The sequence below is a fragment of the Dryobates pubescens genome, chromosome 2 (genome assembly GCF_014839835.1).
Source record: "Dryobates pubescens isolate bDryPub1 chromosome 2, bDryPub1.pri, whole genome shotgun sequence".
Lineage (NCBI taxonomy): Eukaryota > Metazoa > Chordata > Aves > Piciformes > Picidae > Dryobates > Dryobates pubescens.
In genome coordinates this window covers 6,949,271-6,969,483 of record NC_071613.1, presented here as the reverse complement: position 1 = coordinate 6,969,483, position 20,213 = coordinate 6,949,271, and the positions used below count along the sequence as shown (strand labels likewise).

General features: G+C 48.4%; 1 protein-coding gene across 1 annotated transcript in view; it reads right to left on the bottom strand.

The window, feature by feature from the left end:
- COL19A1 (collagen type XIX alpha 1 chain) overlaps nucleotides 1-20,213 on the bottom strand; it is a 221,109-nt gene that overhangs the window by 176,633 nt on the left and 24,263 nt on the right. Inside the window, exons 6-7 of the mRNA XM_054169651.1 lie at nucleotides 4,563-4,686; nucleotides 2,297-2,572 (exon numbers count right to left, since the gene is read on the bottom strand). Of these exons, the coding sequence (XP_054025626.1) occupies nucleotides 2,297-2,572; nucleotides 4,563-4,686 (400 nt within the window). The remainder of the gene's footprint in view (nucleotides 1-2,296; nucleotides 2,573-4,562; nucleotides 4,687-20,213) is intronic.

Below are 20,213 nucleotides of genomic sequence, written 5' to 3'. Positions count from 1 at the left end.
TAGTGCCATGCAGTTCCTGATCTCGGCTTAATTAACTTGAGATGGGTATGACATATCTAAAATCATGTGTTAGGGCATGCAGTTCCTGATCTTGGCTTAATAATCTTCCTCTCTGAGCCACCTCATGTTTCTGAAGTGCTGGCAAAAGAGACAAATCCAAACTAATTACAAAGCTCCACACATGCTGCACTCTATTGCTTTGAGGTAAATCCCATCAGGGATTTAGTTTATCTCCCTCAGTTTTGTTCCTGCTATGCCACACAAGCATTTTAGCCCTCTGGACACCCTCTACAACTCTTGTCAGGAACATCATTTCTTCTGCAGTGAATGCAAGTTAAGGTTTGATCATCTCACTCTCACCCAGGCCTTCTAGCACTATGGATACATCTTTGTGTGGTCCTTGCCACTAAAGTACTTGAAGAGTAGAAACCACAGAGGTTTGGGGTGGATAGGTGACATGAACGCCATCTCATTTTAACTAACTAATCTTCTATGCCCCTTCTGCTTGGTTTTTATCCTCTTATTCTCTCCCTTGCACTTGGTACTAAGAAGGGCAGCTACTGGGACAGGATCCACGCTCCTGCTTCAGCAGCTTTATGCCCACAATGTTTGCTTGTCAATGTGGAAATCCCAGTTTACAAATTCCACTGGGGATTATCCAGCTTGTGCCAAGTGAAAAGGAATCTGCTCCTCCTCCTGTGTGCTGCTTGGGAATCAGGAGATGGTACCCACAGTTCATAGCTTCATAGAATGGTTTGGGCTGGAAGGGACCTTAAAGTTCATTTAGTTCCCACCACCCTGCCATGGACAGGGACACCTTCCACCAGCCCAGGTTGCTCAGGGCCTCATCCAACCTGGCCTTGAGCACCTCCAGGGAGGGAGCATCCACAACCTCTCTAAGCAACCTGTTCCAGTGTTTCACCAGTCTGTCTTAGAGAAGAAAAATTAAGCCTGAACTTAGCCCCATGAAAAAAGAGCTCTGAGTCCATGCTGAAGTGTTTAGCCCCTTCCAGGACCAGAAAGCAGCTAAAATGTGCTATTTTCATCTGGAAACATGAAGTGTCCATAAAAGAGCTGCAACTTTCAGATGGTCGCCATGAAGTCCAAGCCAGCTGCTTGCAGTCACCTAGTAAGTGGATGTCAGCATACTTAAAACAAACTGACATTTCCTGCAGCCTTCAAATTGCTTGCTCTGTGCTCTCTGATGATTAAACAGAGAAGAGCTTCTCTCTGTGACAGACCACAGCCCAGATTGTGGAGCTGCCAGAGTAATTCTTGCACCAAAGGTTGTAGGAGACACCTCCAGCCACTTCCTAATCCCTTTCCTTCAGAAAGGGGTGGAGGTGGAGGTGTGTAGGGTATGTGTGAAAAGGATGAACAGTGTGCCCCAAATTCTGCATAGCTGAACTACCCTGGAATCCTGATTTAGCTTGTGTCTCCCCTTGATCAAAGGGAGACAAGTTTTAACAGATGACTGAGACAAACTTAGAGACTGGTGTTATAAAAATGGAAAGAAAAGAGAATTTCCCCTGGGAGTTCTCTCTAGATGTAGTAATAATGTAGAATCATAGAGTCATGGAATCACAGCACCGTGGAATCATAGAATCATAGAGTCATAAATCATGGAGTCATATAATCATAGAGTCACTGAATCATGGAATCATGGAATCATAGAATCATGGAATCATAGATTCATAGAATCATGGAATCATAGAAGCATAGAATCATGGAACCATAGAATCATGGAATTGTAGAATCATGGAACCATAGAATAGTCTGGGTTGAAAGGGACCTCCAAAGGTCATCTAATCCAACCCCTAAGGTAACCACATGGCTCTTACTCCCAGGAAAACACAGGAAAATAGACTCCTAACCCAGGACTGAGCTTTTGTGGTTACTTTGGTAACAGGTTTGCCTTAGCAGATGCTGCAGCACTGAACACTGATTAGAGGAAAAGGACTTTGTATTAAGAGTACACATTCAAAATTAATAACCAGGTGTGGACCTTTTCTAGCATCACAGAATCCAACAGGTTGGAAGGGATTCTTGAAGGTCATCTTGTCTAACACCCCTGCAGTGAGCAGGATCATCCCCAACTACAGCAGGTTGCTCAGAGCCCCATCAAACCACGAATGTCTCCAAGCATGGGGTCTCCACCACCTCTCTGGGCAAGCTGCTGCAGTGTTCCACCACCCTCCTAGTAAAGAACTGCTCTCCACATCACCCTGTACGGTGCTGTTAGCAAAAGTGCGGCCAAAAGAGAGTGTCAAGGCAGCTGGATTTCCTTACTACTCACATCTACAGGCTTATCATCTGCAGCACGAGAAGCAATCAGAGTCCTTCCCTGCAAGTCAATGGTGAATTTCTCATCAGTCTGCTTTCTCTCAATGAAATTACAATCCAAATAGAGGGCAATGACCCCTGGCTGCACGCTAATACCAAGCTTATGCCACTGGCGGTCGAACAAGGGATAAAGTTCCCGACTCTTAAAAGTGTAGTGCAGTATATTGCTCCGAGAAGATTTGGTCATGTACTCCACCACCTTTTTTGTACCATCCAGAAGGACAGAGATCTGAAAGCAAAAGCAAGAAAACAACAGGTAATTTGAAAGCGATCGCTCCACGGGTTAAGCATATGCAATAAAAATAACGGCATGGCTTGGGCTGGAAGCGATCCTAAAGATCATCCTTGCCATGGGCAGGGACACCTCCCACCAGCCCAGCTTGCTCAAGGCCTCATCCAGCCTGGCCTTGAACACCTCCAGGGAGGGGGCATCCACAGCCTCCCTGGGCAACCTGTTCCAGTGCCTCACCATAGGCTCATAGGATTTAGGGGTTGGAAGGGAACTCTGGAGACCTTCCAGTCCAACCCCCCCTGCCAGAGCAGGACCACAGAATCCAACACAGGTCACAGAGGAACACATCCAGACAGGGCTGGAAAGTCTCCAGAGAAGGAGACTCCACAACCTCTCTGGGCAGCCTGCTCCAGTGCTCTGTGAACCTCACAGTGAAGAAGTTCCTCCTCAAGTTGAGGTGGAACCTCCTGTGCTGGAGTTTCCATCCATTGCTCCTTGTTCTGTCACAGGGCACAAGTGAGCAGAGTCTGTCCCTGTCCCTTCCTTCCTGACCCCCAGCCCTCAGATATTGATAGACACTGGTCAGATCCCATCTCAGTCTTCTCCTCTCCAGATTAATCAGCCCCAGGGCTCTCAGCCTCTCCTCACCAGGCAGTGCTCCAGTCCCCTGAATTTCTTTCTAATTTCCAGTCTCAGACTCCCCTCCTCCAGCTTCAATCCATTCCCTCTCATTCCATCACTACCAACCCTTGTAAAAAGTCCCTCCCCAGTTTTCTCATAGTCCCCCTTTGGGTACTGGAATATTTCAGCTATATAAATTGAGCAAGAATTATGTCCTGAAGCATTCTTGTAATTTGTGAACACATATCAGCTCTAAATTTTGTCATGTTTCTCCATCCTGGTTCACAGGCTTACCTCAATAAACTGTTGCCTTTCTCTCATTCCTATAACAAACTATCAATTACTTCAGAGCAGTCTATTCTACATAAACTGTAACTAAATCCAGTGGTGAAACATCCACTCAGTTACATTTATTGTAATACAGTGGGGCAAAATAAAGCAGCAACTTAATTAAAATCACAGAATCACAGAATGTCAGAGGTTGGAAGGGACCTCCAGAGATCACTGAGTCCAGCCCCCCTGCCAAAAGCAGGATCACCCAGGGTAGTCTGCACAGGAAATCATCCAGGTTGGAAAGTCTCCAGAGAAGGAGACTCCCCAACCTCTCTGGGCAGCCTGCTCCAGGGCTCTGCCACCCTCACCATAAAGAAGTTTCTCCTCATGTTGAGGTGGAACCTTCTATGTTCAAGTTTGTATCCATTGGTCCTTGTCTTATTGCTGCACACCACCAAAAAGAGCTTGGCCCCTGCACTCAACACCCACCCCTCAGATATTGATAGACATTGATCAGATCCCCTGTCAGCCTTCTCTTCTCCAGACTAAACAGCCCCAGGGCTCTCAGTCTCTCTTCACAGGGGAGATGGTCAAGTCCCCTAAGCATGCTCATGTCTCTCAGTTGGACTCTCTCCAGCAGGTCTCTGTCTCTCTTGAACTGGGGAGCCCCAAACTGGACACAGTATTGCAGGTGTGGTCTCAGCAGGGCAGAGTAGAGGGGGAGAAGAACCTCCCTAGCCCTGCTGGCCACACTTTTCTTGATGCCCCCAGGATGCCATTGGCTCTCTTAGCCACAAGGGCACATTGCTGTCCCATGCAGAACTTGCTGTCCACCAGGACTCCAAGGTCTTTTGCCATGGAGCTGCTTTCTAGGAGGCCAGCTCCTAACCTGTCCTGGTGCCTGCTATTATTCCTTCTGTGGTGGGTTGCAGGACTCTGCATTTGTCCTTACTGAACTTCATGAGGTTTGCCTGCACCCAGCTTTCAACCTGTCTGGATCTTGTTGGATGGCAGCACAGCCTCCTGGGGTGTCAGCCACCTCCTGTCCCCCCAGTTTTGTGTCATCAGGGAACAAATCACAGTTGCCTCCTACCTCAGGTGTGTCATATTGGTTTAGCACTTGCCAGATGTACCAACGCTCTTTCTTGGTACTGCGCCGGACCCGGAACGTAGCAACTAGAGAGTACTCTTCAGGAATCCCCTTGGGAAATACTTGCCTGCAATGGGAGAAAGGGGGAGGGGAAAAGAGTTCTTGTTATTCTTATGAACACAAACTGCCTTAAAGGAGTCAACAGAGAGGGGAACAAAAATACATGGTGAAAACAAGGAGCTGAATATTCACAACCCCTGGAAATTCACAGGTGGCAGCGTTCAGGAGAGTCTCTTCTAGAGATGGTTTCAACTAATGAATTTTCCATCACACCATGAGCCAGCAGTGTGCCCAAGAAGGTCAACAGCATCCTGGCCTGGATTAACAATAGTGTGGCCAGCAGGAGTAGGGAAGTGATTGTCCCCCTGAATTCAGTGCTGGCAGGGCCACACCTTGAGTTGTGGGTTCAGTTTTGAGACCCTCACTACAAGAAAGACATCGAGGTGCTGGTGTGAGACCAAAGAAGGGCAACAAAGTTGGAGAGGGGTCTAGAGAAGAGATCTGGTGAGGAGCACCTGAGGGAATTGGGATTGTTCAGCCTGCAGGAGAGGAGCCTGAGTGGAGACCTCATTGCTCCTTTCCTGAAAGGAAGTTGGAGTGAAGCAGGGGATTGGCATCTTCTCCCTAGCATGGCCTGAAATTGTGCCAGGGAAGGATTAGGCTGGAGATTAGGATAAACTTCTTTTCTGAAAGGGTGGTCAGGCACTGGACTCTAAGATGTGTGTAGAGATATCTGAATGCTGCTTAGGTCCCCAGGGATGCCCAAGCCATTGACTGTGCTTAAGTCACACATAACAAGCTTGGACAGCAAAGAATCCCACACAAACCACAGCAGACATGAGCACTTCCAGGGGAGAAGACGGACAGAAGACCTTCTTGATAGTCTCACAGGTTACAGCACTCACCCAGGAAGGACATCTGCTTCACACTGTCCTAAGCTAAGGAAGCTCAACAGGAATGGGAGGACACTGCTTTGGTTATCTCACTGTTCAGGATGTTTCCTGGGAGAGGAAACTCTCAGCTTCACATCTGTCCGGGCCACAAAGATGATGAAGGGTCTGGAGGACAGGTCTGGTGAGGAAGGTTTAGTGTGGAGGAGGCTGAGGGGAGAGCTGAGGGGAGACCTCATTGCTCTCTACAGCTCCCTGAAAGGAGGTTGCAGTGAGGTGGGGGTTGGTCTCTTTTCCCTAGTCTCAGGTGATAGAAGGAGAGGAAATGGCCTGAAATTGCGCCAGGGGAGGCTTAGGTTGGAGATTAGGAAAAAATTCTTTGCTGCAAGAGTGGTCAGGGGTTGGATCAGGCTGCCCTGGGAGGTGGTGGAGTCCCCATCCCTGGAGGTGTGCCAGAAACCTGTGGCCATGGCACTCTGGGACACGGTTTAATGGCCATGGTGGTGTTGGGTTGATGGTTGGACTCAGTGTGATAACTCCTGTAAGATCTGTGATTCCTATAAACAAGAGTGTTGAATCAACTGCTGCCAAGTGAAAGGCGCACAGAAACATTTTACAACACTGGGTTTCCCCTCTTGCTTTTCTTGGGAACCTGGAACAGATTTCCTAAAGGGTTGGTGGAATAATCTCCACCCCTGGAGACCTCCACAACACAGCAGGACAGGGATCCTAATCACTTCCAAGCTGATCCTGTTTCGAGCGAGGAGTTTGCTCCGGTGACCTCTATTTGGACACAAAGACAAACAAACCAACCCTCAAACCAACCTGAAAACCAAACCAAACCACAACCAAACCAAACCAAACCACCAAAACACAGCCCTAAAATCAAACAACAAAAAGAAGAGGCGGGGGGGAGGAGGGGATAAAAAGAGGGCTGACAACCTCACAGCCCTCCTGCAAATCACTTCAGTGAACTTAGGATCTGAAGGAGGAAAAATGCCTTCTGTGTAGAGAAGCCTGCTCTAAATCCTGCCAAAGAGCTGCTTTCATGGCCTAACACCTATTTTAAGGCCCTTATGTGGGAATCACCCTTCTTTGGCTTATTTCCCACAGCTGATATGTTTTATCCCAGGAACAATCTGGCTGCTCTCCCACATTGTTAGTGGACTCATACAGCTATAGATGTTTCAGTGTCGAAAAGGCCAGGCACAAGTGAACAGGCTTTGCAAGGACTTAGATCTGGATTTCAGCCTAATCAGCACCTTAATTGCAGCATAAATAATATGTTCATGGTTTATCAAGAAAATGCCTTCACTGGATAGCAGTAATACATGAGTACATCTCTACAGAACAGGAACTAATCTGCACAGGAAATCATAGAATGGTTGGAAGGGACCTCAGGGATCACAGTATGGAAGGAGCTGGAAGGGACCTCTGGAGATCCCTCTGGAGTCTGAACCCCCTGTCAAGGCAGGCTCACAGGATCACAATATCCAGGTGGGTTTTGAAAGTGTCCAGAGAAGGAGACTCAAGATCATCCACTCCAACCCCCCTGCCATGGGCAGGGATGCCTCTCAGCTAGATTTGGTTGCTCAAAACCTCATCCAACCTGGCCTTGAACATCCCCAGGAAGGAGGCATCCACAGTCTCCCCAGGCAGCCTATTCCAGAGTCTCACCACCCTCCCACGGAAGAACTTCCTCAGCTCCAGTCTATCCCTGCTCTCCCTCAGCTTCAAACCATTCCCCCTTGGCCTGTCCCCAGACACCCTCAGGAAAAATCCCTCTGCAGCCTTCCTGTAGATTACCTTTAGATACTGGAAAACAGCTATGATGTCCCCCTGGAGTCTTTTACTTCTGCAGGCTGAACACCCCCAGCTCCTCAGCCTGTCCTCATAGCAGAGCTGCTCCAGCCCTGCAGTTTCCAACCCCTCCCCCCCCCCCCCCAGTATGCAATCTAAGGAGATGACAGCCAGTTCCCAGTTGTCAGCTAGACAGGATATCTGTCTGTGAGAGCACCTGATGGGCTCTCCAGAATTAATTAACTTTTCAGGCTAAGTTCTGTACTGGGAGGCAGAAGGGAGTTTAGATGAATGGGCAAAGGGCAGGCAGCTGTGGAAGGGAAATGATCAGACAACTGTGGAAGGGAAATGATCAGAAGTCTTCATCAAATAAAAGGAAGGGGAAGCATGATTGGTAGGGTAAGTCTGCAAGGCAAACAGAAGTCATGTCTGGACATGGTAGTTTTTCTAACCACCATGGAGCACTTCTCTCTTTTTTCCTGTTTCTCCTTTATCCACCATCTTTGCTTTTTCCTCCCTGACACTCTAGGACAGCCTTAGTCCTCTACAATTTCAAGTGTTTGCTTTCAAACACAAAACTTTGGTTGTGTGAGGTTGCACCTGATATAAAGTTAGCTTCCCCAGCTGTTTATCAAACCATCTGGGAAAGAGGACAAGCTGAAGTATGGACCAGCATTATGAAGAAGGAGAGAAGCTCACTCCAGCATCGTTTAGCTTTGAGCTGACAGAGAAGACTCCATTGGGAGAAATCAGAAAAGCAGACAGGGGCAAATTAATTCCTGAACATATGACACTGATTTCAGTGAAGGTTTAGAGTCATAGAATTGTTTTGATTGGATAAGACATCTAAGATCGGATCCAACCATCGACCTGCACAGCCAGCAGGTTGAGGGAGGTGATTCTCCCCCTCTGCTCCACTCTGCTGAGCCCCCACCTTGAGTACTGCATCCAATTCTGAAGCCTCTATTACAGGAAAGATCTGGACATGCTGGAACATGACCAGAGAAGGGCCACAAGGATGAGCAGAGGGCTGGAGCTGCTCTGCTGTGGAGACAGACTGAGGGAATTTGGGTTGTTCAGTGTGGAGAAGAGAATGCTCTGAGGAGACCTAATTGTGGCCTTCCAGTATCTGCAGGGGGCTACAAGAAAGCTAGGGAGGGACTTTTGAGGGTGTCAGGGAGTGATAAGACTGGGGGGGATGGAACAAAACTAGAAGTGGGGAGATTCAGATTGGATGTTAGGAAGAAGTTCTTCCCCATGAGGGTGGTGAGAGACTGGCACAGGTTGCCCGGGGATGTGGTGGCAGCCTCATCCCTGGAGGTTTTGAAGGCCAGGCTGGATGTGGCTGTGAGCAACCTGCTGTAGTGTGAGGTGTCCCTGCAACCTCCTTTCAGACCTATTGCCAGCTTTGTGGCCCAGACAGATGTGAATCTGAGAGTTTCCTCTCCCAGGAAACATCCTGAACAGTGAGATAACCAAAGCAATGTTCTTCCATTCCTGTTGAACTTCCTTAGCTTGGGACAGTGTGAAGCAGATGTCCCTCCTGGGTGAGTGCTGTAACCTGTGAGACTATCAAGAAGGTCTTCTGTCCGTCTTCTCCCCTGGAAGTGCTCATGTCTGCTGTGGTTTGTGTGGGATTCTTTGCTGTCCAAGCTTATTATGTGTGACTTAAGCACAGTCAATGGCTTGGGCATCCCTGGGGACCTAAGCAGCATTCAGCTATCTCTACACACATCTTGGAGTCACAATGAAACTTGGGTGGGAGTTGTATGACTGGCTGCTTAGGCATGGTGCTTCTGAGCTTCATAGGAACCTGTGCCCAGACACTGGGGGAAATCTGTTGTCCAAAGTGAGTCATTTTGGGTGCCTCCAGGGGTTAGGTGGTGCTGGAGAGCAGGCAATTGAAAGAATTCTCTGAGAGTCAGGCGCCCACAGTCTGACTAAATTACACTTTAGGTGGAATTTAGACAGTTTGGTTTTCTCCCTATTTTTTTTCCATGCTGTCAGCAGCACATATTAATAATAGTAATAGAAAAAAAAAGAAAGGTGATGACTGGAGCACTGTGTTCTCAAAGCAATGCACACCCTTGGTGGGAACTGCTGAACACAATAGCAGGAATTGAAGCACACCATCTGAATACATGAGGCTTGAAGCTACACCACCCCAGACTGCAGGGTTGAGGTGCACTGTACATGACAGAAGCTCCACTTGGCAGATTGAGGAGAACAAAGACAAGCAGGAAAATCCCTAACACCACAAGGGGTGGTGCTCCCACTCTGGAAGGGATTTTGTCCCTCTGCTCTCATGAGGCCCCACCTGGAGTAGAGAGTTCAGTTTGGGGGCACCCAGGATAAGAGGAACATGGAGCTGTTAGAAAGGGTCCAGAGGAGGCCACGAAGATGATCAGAGCACTGGAGAACCTCCCCTATGGGAATAGGCTGGGGGAGTTGGGGCTGCTCAGCCTGCAGATCCCAGCTAGTCCCCCTGGTGCCACACTGCCTCCTGTCTTTAATTCACAAACCCTACGAGGAGAGGCTGAGGGAGCTGGGGTTGCTTAGCCTGGAGAACAGGAGGCTCAGGGGAGACCTTCTTGCTGTCTCCAACTACCTGAAGGGATTTTGTAGCCAGGTGGGGGTTGGTCTCTTTGCCTAGGCAAGCAGCACCAGAACAAGAGGACACAGTCTCAAGCTGTGCCAGGGGAGGTTTAGGCTGGAGGTTAGGAAGAAATTCCTCCCAGCAAGAGAGATTGGCCATTGGAATGTGCTGCCCAGGGAGGTGGTGGAGTCACCATCACTGGAGGTGTTTAAGAGGAGACTGGATGAGGCACTTGGTGCCATGGTTGAGTTGATTAGATAGTGTTGGGTGATGGCTTGGACTTGATCTCTGAGGTCTTTTCCAACCTGGTTAATTCTGTATTCTGCAAGAAGTAATTATGAATGAATTCTGTGTGCATTCCCCCTGCTGTGAAGGGGGTTCAGCTCTATCTTTGTAAGGCAGCATCGAGTTACCCCTATCAGCTGCAGTAAGGCAATCCTTTATTTACCTTTTGTTTTTATTTTTAAGAGAGGAGCCCTGGCTGGCGAAGCTGCAGCTATTTTTAACCCTTCTGCACACTAATTGTTCCATGCTGGAGGAGAGCACACTACAGCACAGGAGAGACTTCCGTATTTACAAGTATCAATGAAGCCTCCAGCTTGCTGAGCATCTTCCAAGAAGAGAAAGATGAGCCAACTTACATTTCCTGAGGGTGAAGTGAGAGATGTTTCAAGTTTCTGGCAAGACATAGCTCTTCCAGCTGACATCTACTGTTACCCGGTATATGTCACTTGTAACATGACAATGTTAGGGGAGTCTGCTGAGCAGAGCTCCAGCAGTTAGTGGAAACAACCTTTTCCTGGGGTGGGTAATGGTTTATTTAGTGCCTCAGTGCTGCAGACACTCAATTCTTAACCTTCTTGTGTTTAAGGGGTAGAAAATGAAATCACAGAAGCTGCAGAGCTGTTTTGGTTGGAAAAGACCTCTGAGATCATTGAGTGCAGCCATCAACACACCACCACCAGTAAATCAACTCCCCAAGTGCCATGGCCACGCTTTGCTTGAATGCCTGCAGGGACGGTGACTCCACCACCTCCCTGGGCAGCCTCTTCCAATGCCTCACCACACTTGCAGGAAAGAAATTGTTCCTAACATCCAACTTGACCCTCTCCTGGTGCAACTTGAGGTCATTTCCTCTCATTCTATCACTTGATACTAGCGAGAAAAGACCAACCCCCACCTCACTGCAACCTCCCTTCAGGAAGTTGTAGAGAGCAATGAGGTCTCCCCTCAGCTTCCTCTTCTCCAAGCTAAACACCCTCAGTTCCCTCAGCTGCTCCTCCCCAGCCCTGTTCTCCAGGCCCTTCTCCAGCTTTGTTGCCCTTCTCTGGACATGCTCCAGCCCCTCAGTGTCAATGATGAACACAAAAATAAAGCTCAGGTGACCAAATGCAAATAAAATCTCCATCTCATTGTCATTATTTCCACCTCAAATGATTATATTTTTGGTTCTTGGGTTTGGCTGGGGTTTTTTTGCCTGACTTGAGTGCTACAACAGAAGAAGGGCAACTGACTAACCAGAGCAATCCACCAACCTCTGCCTAGAGATCTCAGCAGATTCAGACTCAACCTATGACAAAAGGGTGTTTCAAATTCTTCTTTGAATAAAAGTGTAAGAGCAGCTGCTGGTTACTCAGAATAAGAAATAATTTCCTTCCCATCCATCTTCCTCAAATCACTTTAAGATGCCCTCTCCAGGCTCAGGTTACGTTCGGCCTCGAGTTGTTTTCGTACGACACGTTATATGATGCAACTCAAGGGAAACTATTCAGACAGCTTAAGAGTTATTAATTACTGAGGGAGAGCTCAGCCCACTCAGAAAATGCTCTGCTGAAAGCAAAGCTGCAAACTGTTTTCACATGGAGGAGAGGGATTTACCAAACACTTCATAGCCTTAGCGTGAGGGCTCTCCTCTCGTCCCCCCCAGCGTCTCTGTAGCCCTCAAACATGCTTTGTACAAAGCACACAAAGGAAATGGAGAGGGTACCAGAAAGGTTTGGGAGGCTTTTGCAACATCCAGGCATTGCAATGTTCCTCCAGACACTTTTGAGCTCAACTTTTGAGGGAGGGGCAGCCTCTTCTCCTTGGTGTCAAGCGAGCCCCTGTTCCAGCAAGGATCCGGAGGTGCTGGAGTGTGTCCAGAGAAGGGCCACGAGGATGAGCAGAGGGCTGGAGCTGCTCTGCTGTGAGGACAGACTGAGAGAGTTGGGGTTGTTCAGTCTGGAGAAGAGAAGGATCCAAGGAGACCTTCTTGTGGCCTTCCAGAATCTGAAGGGGGCTACAAGAAAGATGGGGAGGGACTTTGTAGGGTGTCAGGGAGGGATAGGACTGGGGGGAATGGAAATAAAATAGAAATGGATAGTTTCAGATTGGATGTTAGGAAGAAGTCCTTCCCCATGAGGGTGGTGAGACACTGGCACAGGTTGCCCAGGGAGGTGGTGGAAGCGTCATCCCTGGAGGGTTTGAAGGCCAGGCTGGATGTCGCTCTGGGTAACCTGCTGTAGTGTGAGGTGTCCCTGCCCATGGCAGGGGGGTTGTAACTGGATGATCCTTGAGGTCACTTCCAACCTGACAATTCTATGATTCAACTCTATGACTCTATGACAGGACTAGAGGCAAAGGTTACAAGCAGCACCAGGGGAGGTTTAAGCTGAGTGTGAGAAAGTATTTCTGCACTGAAAGGGTTCTCAGCACCAAAGAGGCTCAGAGGAGACCTTATTGCCATCTACAACTACCCGAAGGGAGGTTGTAACCAGGAGGGGGTTGGTCTCTTCTCCCAGGCAACCAGCACCAGAACAAGAGGACACAGTCTCAAGCTGTGCCAGGGGAGGTTTAGGCTGGATGTTAGGAAGAAGTTCCTCATAGAGAGATTGGCCATTGGAATGTGCTGCCCAGGGAGGTGGTGGAGTCACCACCACTGGAGGTGTTTAAGTAGAGCCTGGATGAGGCACTTGGTGCCATGGTTTAGTTGATTATATGGTGTTGAGTGATAGGTTGGACTTGATGATCTCAAAGGTCTTTTCCAACCTGGGTAATTCTATTCTATTCTATTCTATTCTATTCTATCCTATCCTATCCTATCCTATCCTATCCTATCCTATCCTATCCTATCCTATCCTATCCTATCCTATCCTATCCTACGTGTGCCATTGTCTAGTAGATTGGTGCCATGGTCTAGCTGATTGTATAGGGCTGGGTGATTGGTTGGACTTGGATGATCTTGGAGGTCTCTTCCAACCTGGTTGATTCTATGACTCTATGATTCTCTACATTGTTTGGTTTCTTAACAGTTGCATGGATGCAGCTCCACCACCTCCCTGCGCAACCTGCTGCAGATTTTAACCACACTTTCAGTGAAGAAATTGTTCCTCATGTCCAAAGTAGACCTGGTGCAACTTCAGAACATTTCCTCTTGTCCTGTCACTTGTTACCAGGGAGAAGAGACCAAGCCCCAGCTAATTCCTTTCAGGGAGCTGTGGAGAGCCAGGAGGTCTTCCCTGAGCCTCCTCTTCTCCAGGCTGAACACCCCCAGTTCCCTCAGCTGATCCTCCCCAGCCCTGTTCTCCAGACCCTTCCTCAGCTTCCTTGTCCTCCTCTAGACCTGCTCCAGCTCTTCAGTGTCATTCTTGGAGTGAGAGGCCCCAAACTGAACCCAGCATTTGAGGTATCACCTCACCAGTGCCTAGTACAGGGACACAACCACTTCCCTGATCCTGCTGACAACAAACTACTGCTGATCCAAGCCAGGCTGCTGGTAGCCTTCTTGGCTACCTAGGACATGCTGGCTCACATTCAGCTGATGTAACCAATAGACTTCAAGAGCTGTCTCAAGCCTTTGGCATTCCTACATGATATCTCAAGTCCATTTTTGCTGTGTTAGATGTCCAAAAAGAAAAACAAAGGGTACCAGAGCTGGATTTGAAGTGTGGCAAGCATCAAGGGAAGAATATGTGAACTTCATCCCTTGAACAGGAACTTTCCTTATTTAACACCTACCCAGGTCTTTATTTAGCCATTTTATGAGCAGCTCTCTTAACTCATGTGGTCCTTGGTGTGCTCACAGGAATGGAACAAAGACAACAACAGGTCTAGTCATTAGAGCAGCCTACAGTCGTGGAGATACTAAATTTTTCTGCTCAAGAGGATTGTTTACACTGGCATGGAGTTGTTCAGCTGATCAGAAAAGCCTCTGACAACATTAAAGAGAAAAAAAATCAGTGGCAATGAAAATTGCTCTGCATTTTAACATGCTGCCTACCCCAGGGCAGGGTGTGTGGCACAGTGCTAATTATCTGTGGATCATAGAATCACACAATGGTTTGGTTGGAAGAGACTTCCAAAGGTCATTCAGACCATCCCCCCTGCAGTCAGCAGGGACATCCTCCACCAGATCAGGTTGGCCCAGAGCCTTTTTGAGCTTCACCTTGAATATCTCCAGGGATCTTGTGTTGTTTAGCCTGGAGGAGGCTCAGGGGAGAGCTTCTTGCTCTCTACAACTACCTGAAGGGAGGTTGTAGCCAGGTGGGGGTTGGTCTCTTCTCCCAGGCAGCCAGCACCAGAACAAAAGGACACAGTCTCAAGCTGCACCAGGGGAAGTTTAGGCTGGAGGTGAGGAGAAAGCTTTTCACAGAAAGAGTAATTGGCCATTGGAATGCGCTGCCCAGGGAGGTGGTGGAGTCCCTGTCCCTGGATGAGTTCAAAAAGGCTTGGATGTAGCAGTTGGAGCCATGGTTTAGTTGTCAGAAGGTGTTAGGTAATAGGTTGGAGTTGATAATGTCTGAGGTCTTTTCCAACCTGGTTGATTCTATGATTCTAAGATAAGGATGGGGCCTCAGCTACCTCCCTGGGCAACCTGCTGCAGTGTTTTAACTACCTCATGATGAAGAACTTGTTCCTAACATCCAATCTAAATCTTCTCTGCTCTCATTTCAAACCATTGCCCCTTGTCCTATCTCAGTGGCTGCTCTTGACTGGAAAAGCAAAGAAAACACAGACTAGAAGAGAGCATTTGTGCATTGAAGGCCATGATCATTCAGCCTGAAGACAGAGGATGCACTTCTTTCTTTGGTGAGGAGAGAGGAAATCAGGAATGATGTTCCTTTTTCCTTGGTCTAATGTGTTCACACAATCTTGTTTAGAGGAGGAAGAAATCTAAGCATCCATCTCTCCTTGGAGCTTTTCACAGCCAGTTTGCCAGCACTGTGCAGGCATTTGTCCAGGTATCTAGAGTTGTCTGCTGATCCCAGAAACATAATGGTCCTTTAGTTTGGTACACAGGAAGGTTAGTCAGCTCCAGCAGAGCTGCATGCTGAGACACTCACACCCTCCCACTTCTCACACTGCTCAGAGGGGAGCTACCTTGTACACCTCTGCCTGACATTGTGCTGCCCAACCTCAGTGCTTTGTTGCCTTACGACCTTCAAGTCCTTCCTGTTTAGTCTTCCCTCACCTCCATCCCAAACTTTGGTAGCTTTTTACAATGACTCAGTGGGAAAAGTGCTACCAAGGTGAACTCTGATTGCTCTTGGAACAGGCTCTCCCCTTCCTTCCTGGGCTCATCCTGCCTGGCTGATGGCAGAAGGCAAATTGTCTTGCAGGCTGAGTGCTCACAGTAAACATAATAGAATGTCTGGCAGGGGAAGAGAAGAGCTGGAAGGACTAAACCAAACTGAGGGATGCTTGTCTCCTAACCTCCCCAAATAATTGCCTATCTAGGGAGCCTCCTCCTCCTCAACACACAGGGCTGGCTATAAATCAATTAATTCCAGGCTAAAGTCACAAGCAGGATGCTGGCCATGCTTCTTTTGATGCAACCCAAGATGTCTTTATCCTTCTGTGCTGCAAGTGCCCATGGCTGGCTTGTGCCCAGCCTCTTGTCCACCAGCACCCACAAGTTCTTTTCTGCAGGATTGCTCTCAACCTCAATCATCCCCCAGCCTGGACTGATATCAAGGACTGATGTCCCTGCTCACTGCAGGGGGTTGGAAAAGATGACCTTCATGGGTGTCTTCCAACCCCATGCACTCTGTAACTCTGTGATCTTACTTCAGATCCTCCTGAAGGATAACAGCATGTCTGATGGCAGAAAAGGAGAGCTGGAAAGACTGCTGTATGGACTGCAGCCGAGCTGCTTTGCTCCTAACCTCCCCAAATAATTGCCTGGCTAACGAGCCGCCTCCTCTGCCGCATGCAGGGCTGCCTATAAATAAACTCATTCCAGGCTAAAGTCACAAGCAGGCAGTGCTAGAAGGTGCCTGAGAAGAAAGGCAGAGACAACACCAAAGGTACCACAGCCTGCAACCCTGATACAGATGGATCTCTCTACCCATCTTGATCCCAACTGATCTCCCATTACAGAATCACAGAATCAACTAGGTTGGAAGAGACCTCCAAGACCATCAAGTCTAACCGATCACCCAGCCCTATCTAATCAGGCTTTGCTTAAACACCTCCAGGGATGCTGGCCCCACCACCTCCCTGTGCAGCACATCCCAATGGCCAATCTCTCTTTCTGGGAAGAACTTCTTCCTAACATCCAGCCTAAACCTCCCCTGGCACAGCTTGAGACTGTGTCCTCTTGTTCTGTCACAGGTTGCCTGGGAGAAGAGACCAGCCCCCACCTGGCTACAACCACCTTTCAGGTAGTTGTGGACAGCAATAAGGTCTCCTTTGAGCCTCCTCTGTTCTCCCAGCTAAAGAAGGTGTAAGTGCTGAAGTGCTGGAGAAGAGGAGGCTCATGGGAGACCTTAGTGCTGTTTACAACTACCTGATGGCAGGTTGTAACCAGGAGGGGGTTGGTCTCTTCTCCCAGGCAACCAGCACCAGAACAAGAGGACACAGTCTCAAGCTGTGCCAGGGGAACTTTAGGCTGGAGGTGAGGAGAAAGTTCTTCACTGAGAGAGTTGTTGGCCATTGGAATGTTCTGCCCAGGGAGGTGGTGGAGTCACCATCCCTGGAGCTGTTCAAGAGGGGACTGGACGTAGCACTTGGTGCCATGCTTTAGTCATGAGGTCTGTGATGACAGGTTGAACTTGATGATCTTTGAGGTCTCTTCCAACCTTGGTTATTCTGTGATTCTGTGATTTAGTTCCCAGCAGGAGAGACTGGAGCAAGAAAGAGGGTTAATGATACCAGACACCAAGGTCTGACCTGAAATAAGTAGCTCTGTCAGCTGCAGGAGTGAAGCTCCAGAGAGAGAACATGCTTTGGCTTTGACAGCCCCCCCACACACAGCACGACAGGTCCATGAACATTTCAGCCTGGTGCTCTGCTTGCACAGTTTGCAGGCTCATTAGGTAAATAGTGTGCTCTTTTAACAGCCTGCAGAACGCCTGAGCGTTGCCACTTTGTAAGTGAAGGAATATGGGAAAAGAAAAGAGCAGAGAATTCATTTGCAGCACAGACTTCACAGCCTTCTCAGAAAGTGGAAATTAGCACCTCTGAAGCCTCAGGACTTGGAAATGACTTAATTAAAGCCAAGTTAAAATTAACAGGGGAGTACCTAGAGCTTAGCCTGTGTCTGTCAAGCTTTCTGGAATGCTGAGATTTGGGGGTAAGTCACAGATTAAATGGGGTTAAAATATATCAAGCTCAGATACATCAACATTGCATTGCTGTCTGCTGAGTCACAGTGAAGTTAAAGAAAGGCCTGCAGTGATTAGAGAATCACAGCATTGTTAGGGTTGAAAGAGACCTCAAGGATCATCCAGTTCCAACCCCACTGCCATGGGCAGGGACACCTCACACTAGATAGGATGAGGGACAATGGTCTCAAGCAAGAGAAAAGTAGATTTAGATTGGATGTTAAGGAACAAGTTCTGCACTCTGAGGGTGGTGGAACACTGGAACAGATTGCCCAGGGAGATGGTTGAGGCTCCATCCCTGGAGGTATTCAAGCTGAGGCTGGACAGGGCTCTGGGCAACCTGATCCAGTGGAGGATGTCCCTGCTGACTGCAGGGTGGGGTGGACTGGATGCCCTTTGAGGGTCCCTTCCAACCCAAGGCAATCTGTGAAAATCCACTCACTGTACAGCCTATATTAGAACCACAGAATCCCACAAGGGTCAAGGGTTGAAAGGACCTCTGGAGATCATCTTGTGTAATTCCTCCTGCTCAGGCAGGGCCACCTGGAGCCCCTTGGATCAAAGGACACATTTAAGGGTGCATGAGAACTAAAATCAACCCAGTATAAGCTGCTTGAAGGGGGGACATTTATTTGTGCTAACAACAATTAGGGTAGTGTGACAAGTGTTACCTCAGGCACAGGAAGGATTGGTAGTAGCAGTGTGAACTGATCCTTAAGGAAAGCAGTGAAGCAGGGCTGGGCTATAACTCTTCAATCTTTCAAGAGCTCTAACCCATTAATGAGTCAGGACTTTCCTTTCCATGCAATTGTAGCAGCTATCTTGGGTCACCAAGTGTTTTTTTAGTGCTCCTAACACTTTCACAACAAACCAGTCCTCAGCTGATGTAATTTCCTGGTGGCAGAGCAGCTCTGCCTCCACATCCTAACAGGCACACAATCAGTTATCACTGCTGAAAGGTAGAGAGAGGCTTGCAGAAAGGAAAGGAGCAGGTGAAAAAATAAGACATCATTTCAAAGTCTGTGCTTCTGTTTGACCACATGCAGAGCTCTGAGGGCATTGAATAAATGTTTATCAATATCTGAGGGCTGAGGGTCAAGAGGGAGGGTTCAGGCTCTGCTCAGTTTCACCCTGTGATAGGACAAGGGACAATGGATACAAACTCCAGCACAGGAGGTTCCACCTCAACATGAGGAGGAACTTCTTCACTGTGAGGGTCATAGAGCACCGGAACAGGCTGCCCAGAGAGGTTGTGGAGTCTCCTCTGGAGACTTTCAAGCGCTGTCTGGATGTGCTCCTGTGTGACCTGTGCTGGATTCTATTTTAGGAGCTGTCAACCAGTTACTCAAGGCCTGCACTGCTGTGCTCAATCCCAACATATTTTTGTGATTTTTTTTTATTTATTTATTTAATAGAATTCTGAGATTCTGCAACCACTTACACAGGCTACACCCCAAAATAACCTGATCTCTTGCACATGGCTCTCACACACCAATATCCACGTCACGACTCAGTTCCTACAGTTTGCAGACTGCTCTTCACACTGAACTTCATTAAATCCTTCCAAGTCTGAAATGAGTTTGGCACAACAAATGCTTGAGACAAGGCTGCAGACAGCAAACTCTGTACAATGGTGGCTGAAATCATGCTGGTACCCAGACCTCCAAAGGAAAAACCTCAGGCTCACAGGATGTCAGGGGTTGGGAGGGACCCCCACAGATCATTGAGTCCAATCCCCTTGCCAGAACAGGACCATAGAATCCAGCACAGGTCACACAGGAACACATCCAGACAGGGCTGGAAAGTCTCCAGAGAAGAAGACTCCACAACCTCTCTGGGCAGCCTGCTCCAGGGCTCTGGGATCCTCACAGTCAAGAAGTTCCTCCTCACGTTGAGGTGGCAAAGTAAATGGTTGCAAAGCCATCCAGAGGTGGATGACTTTGGAAAGCAAAGTGCTAGCTATGAGAAGGCTTCTTGCAGTAGAAACTAAACTACCTCTCCTAATGTCAGCTGTGCTCCAGGAAATGCCATTCCCCTATGCATTTTTGGGCATTAAAAACAAACAGAACCCCTCCACACATACATTTTCCTTCATCGATGAAATTGCACAAGGGTAGGTTTAGGCTGGCCATTAGGAAAGAAATTTTCACAGCATGAGTGGTCAGACACTGGAGCAGGCTGCCCAGGGAGGTGGTAGAATCACTAACCCTGGATGTGTTTAAAGGTCATTTAGGTGTGGTGCTTGGGGATAGGGTTTAGGGGCAAGCTTTGTAGAGTAGGACTTGGTGATCCTGAGGGTCTTTTCCAACCTGAATGATTCTGTGATTTCTGTTCCTAGCAGAAAGAATCCTCCAGCCTGGAATACACTGACAGGAGGAGACCTTATTGTGGCCTTCCAGTATCTGAAGGGCGCTACAAGAAAGCTGGGGAGGGACTTTTGAGGGTGTCAGGGAGTGATAGGACTGGAGGGAGTGGATCCAAGCTAGAGGAGAAGAGATTTAGATTAGATGTATGGAATAAGTTCTTCCCCATGAGAGTGGTGAGACACTGGCACAGGTTGCCCAGGGAGGTGGTGGAAGCCTCATCCCTGGAGGTTTTTAAAGCCAGGCTGGATGTGGCTCTGGACAACCTGCTCTAGTGTGAGGGGTCCCTGGCCATATCAGGGGGGCTGGAACTGGCTGATCCTTGAGGTCCTTTCCAACCCTGACAGTTCTGTGATTCTGTG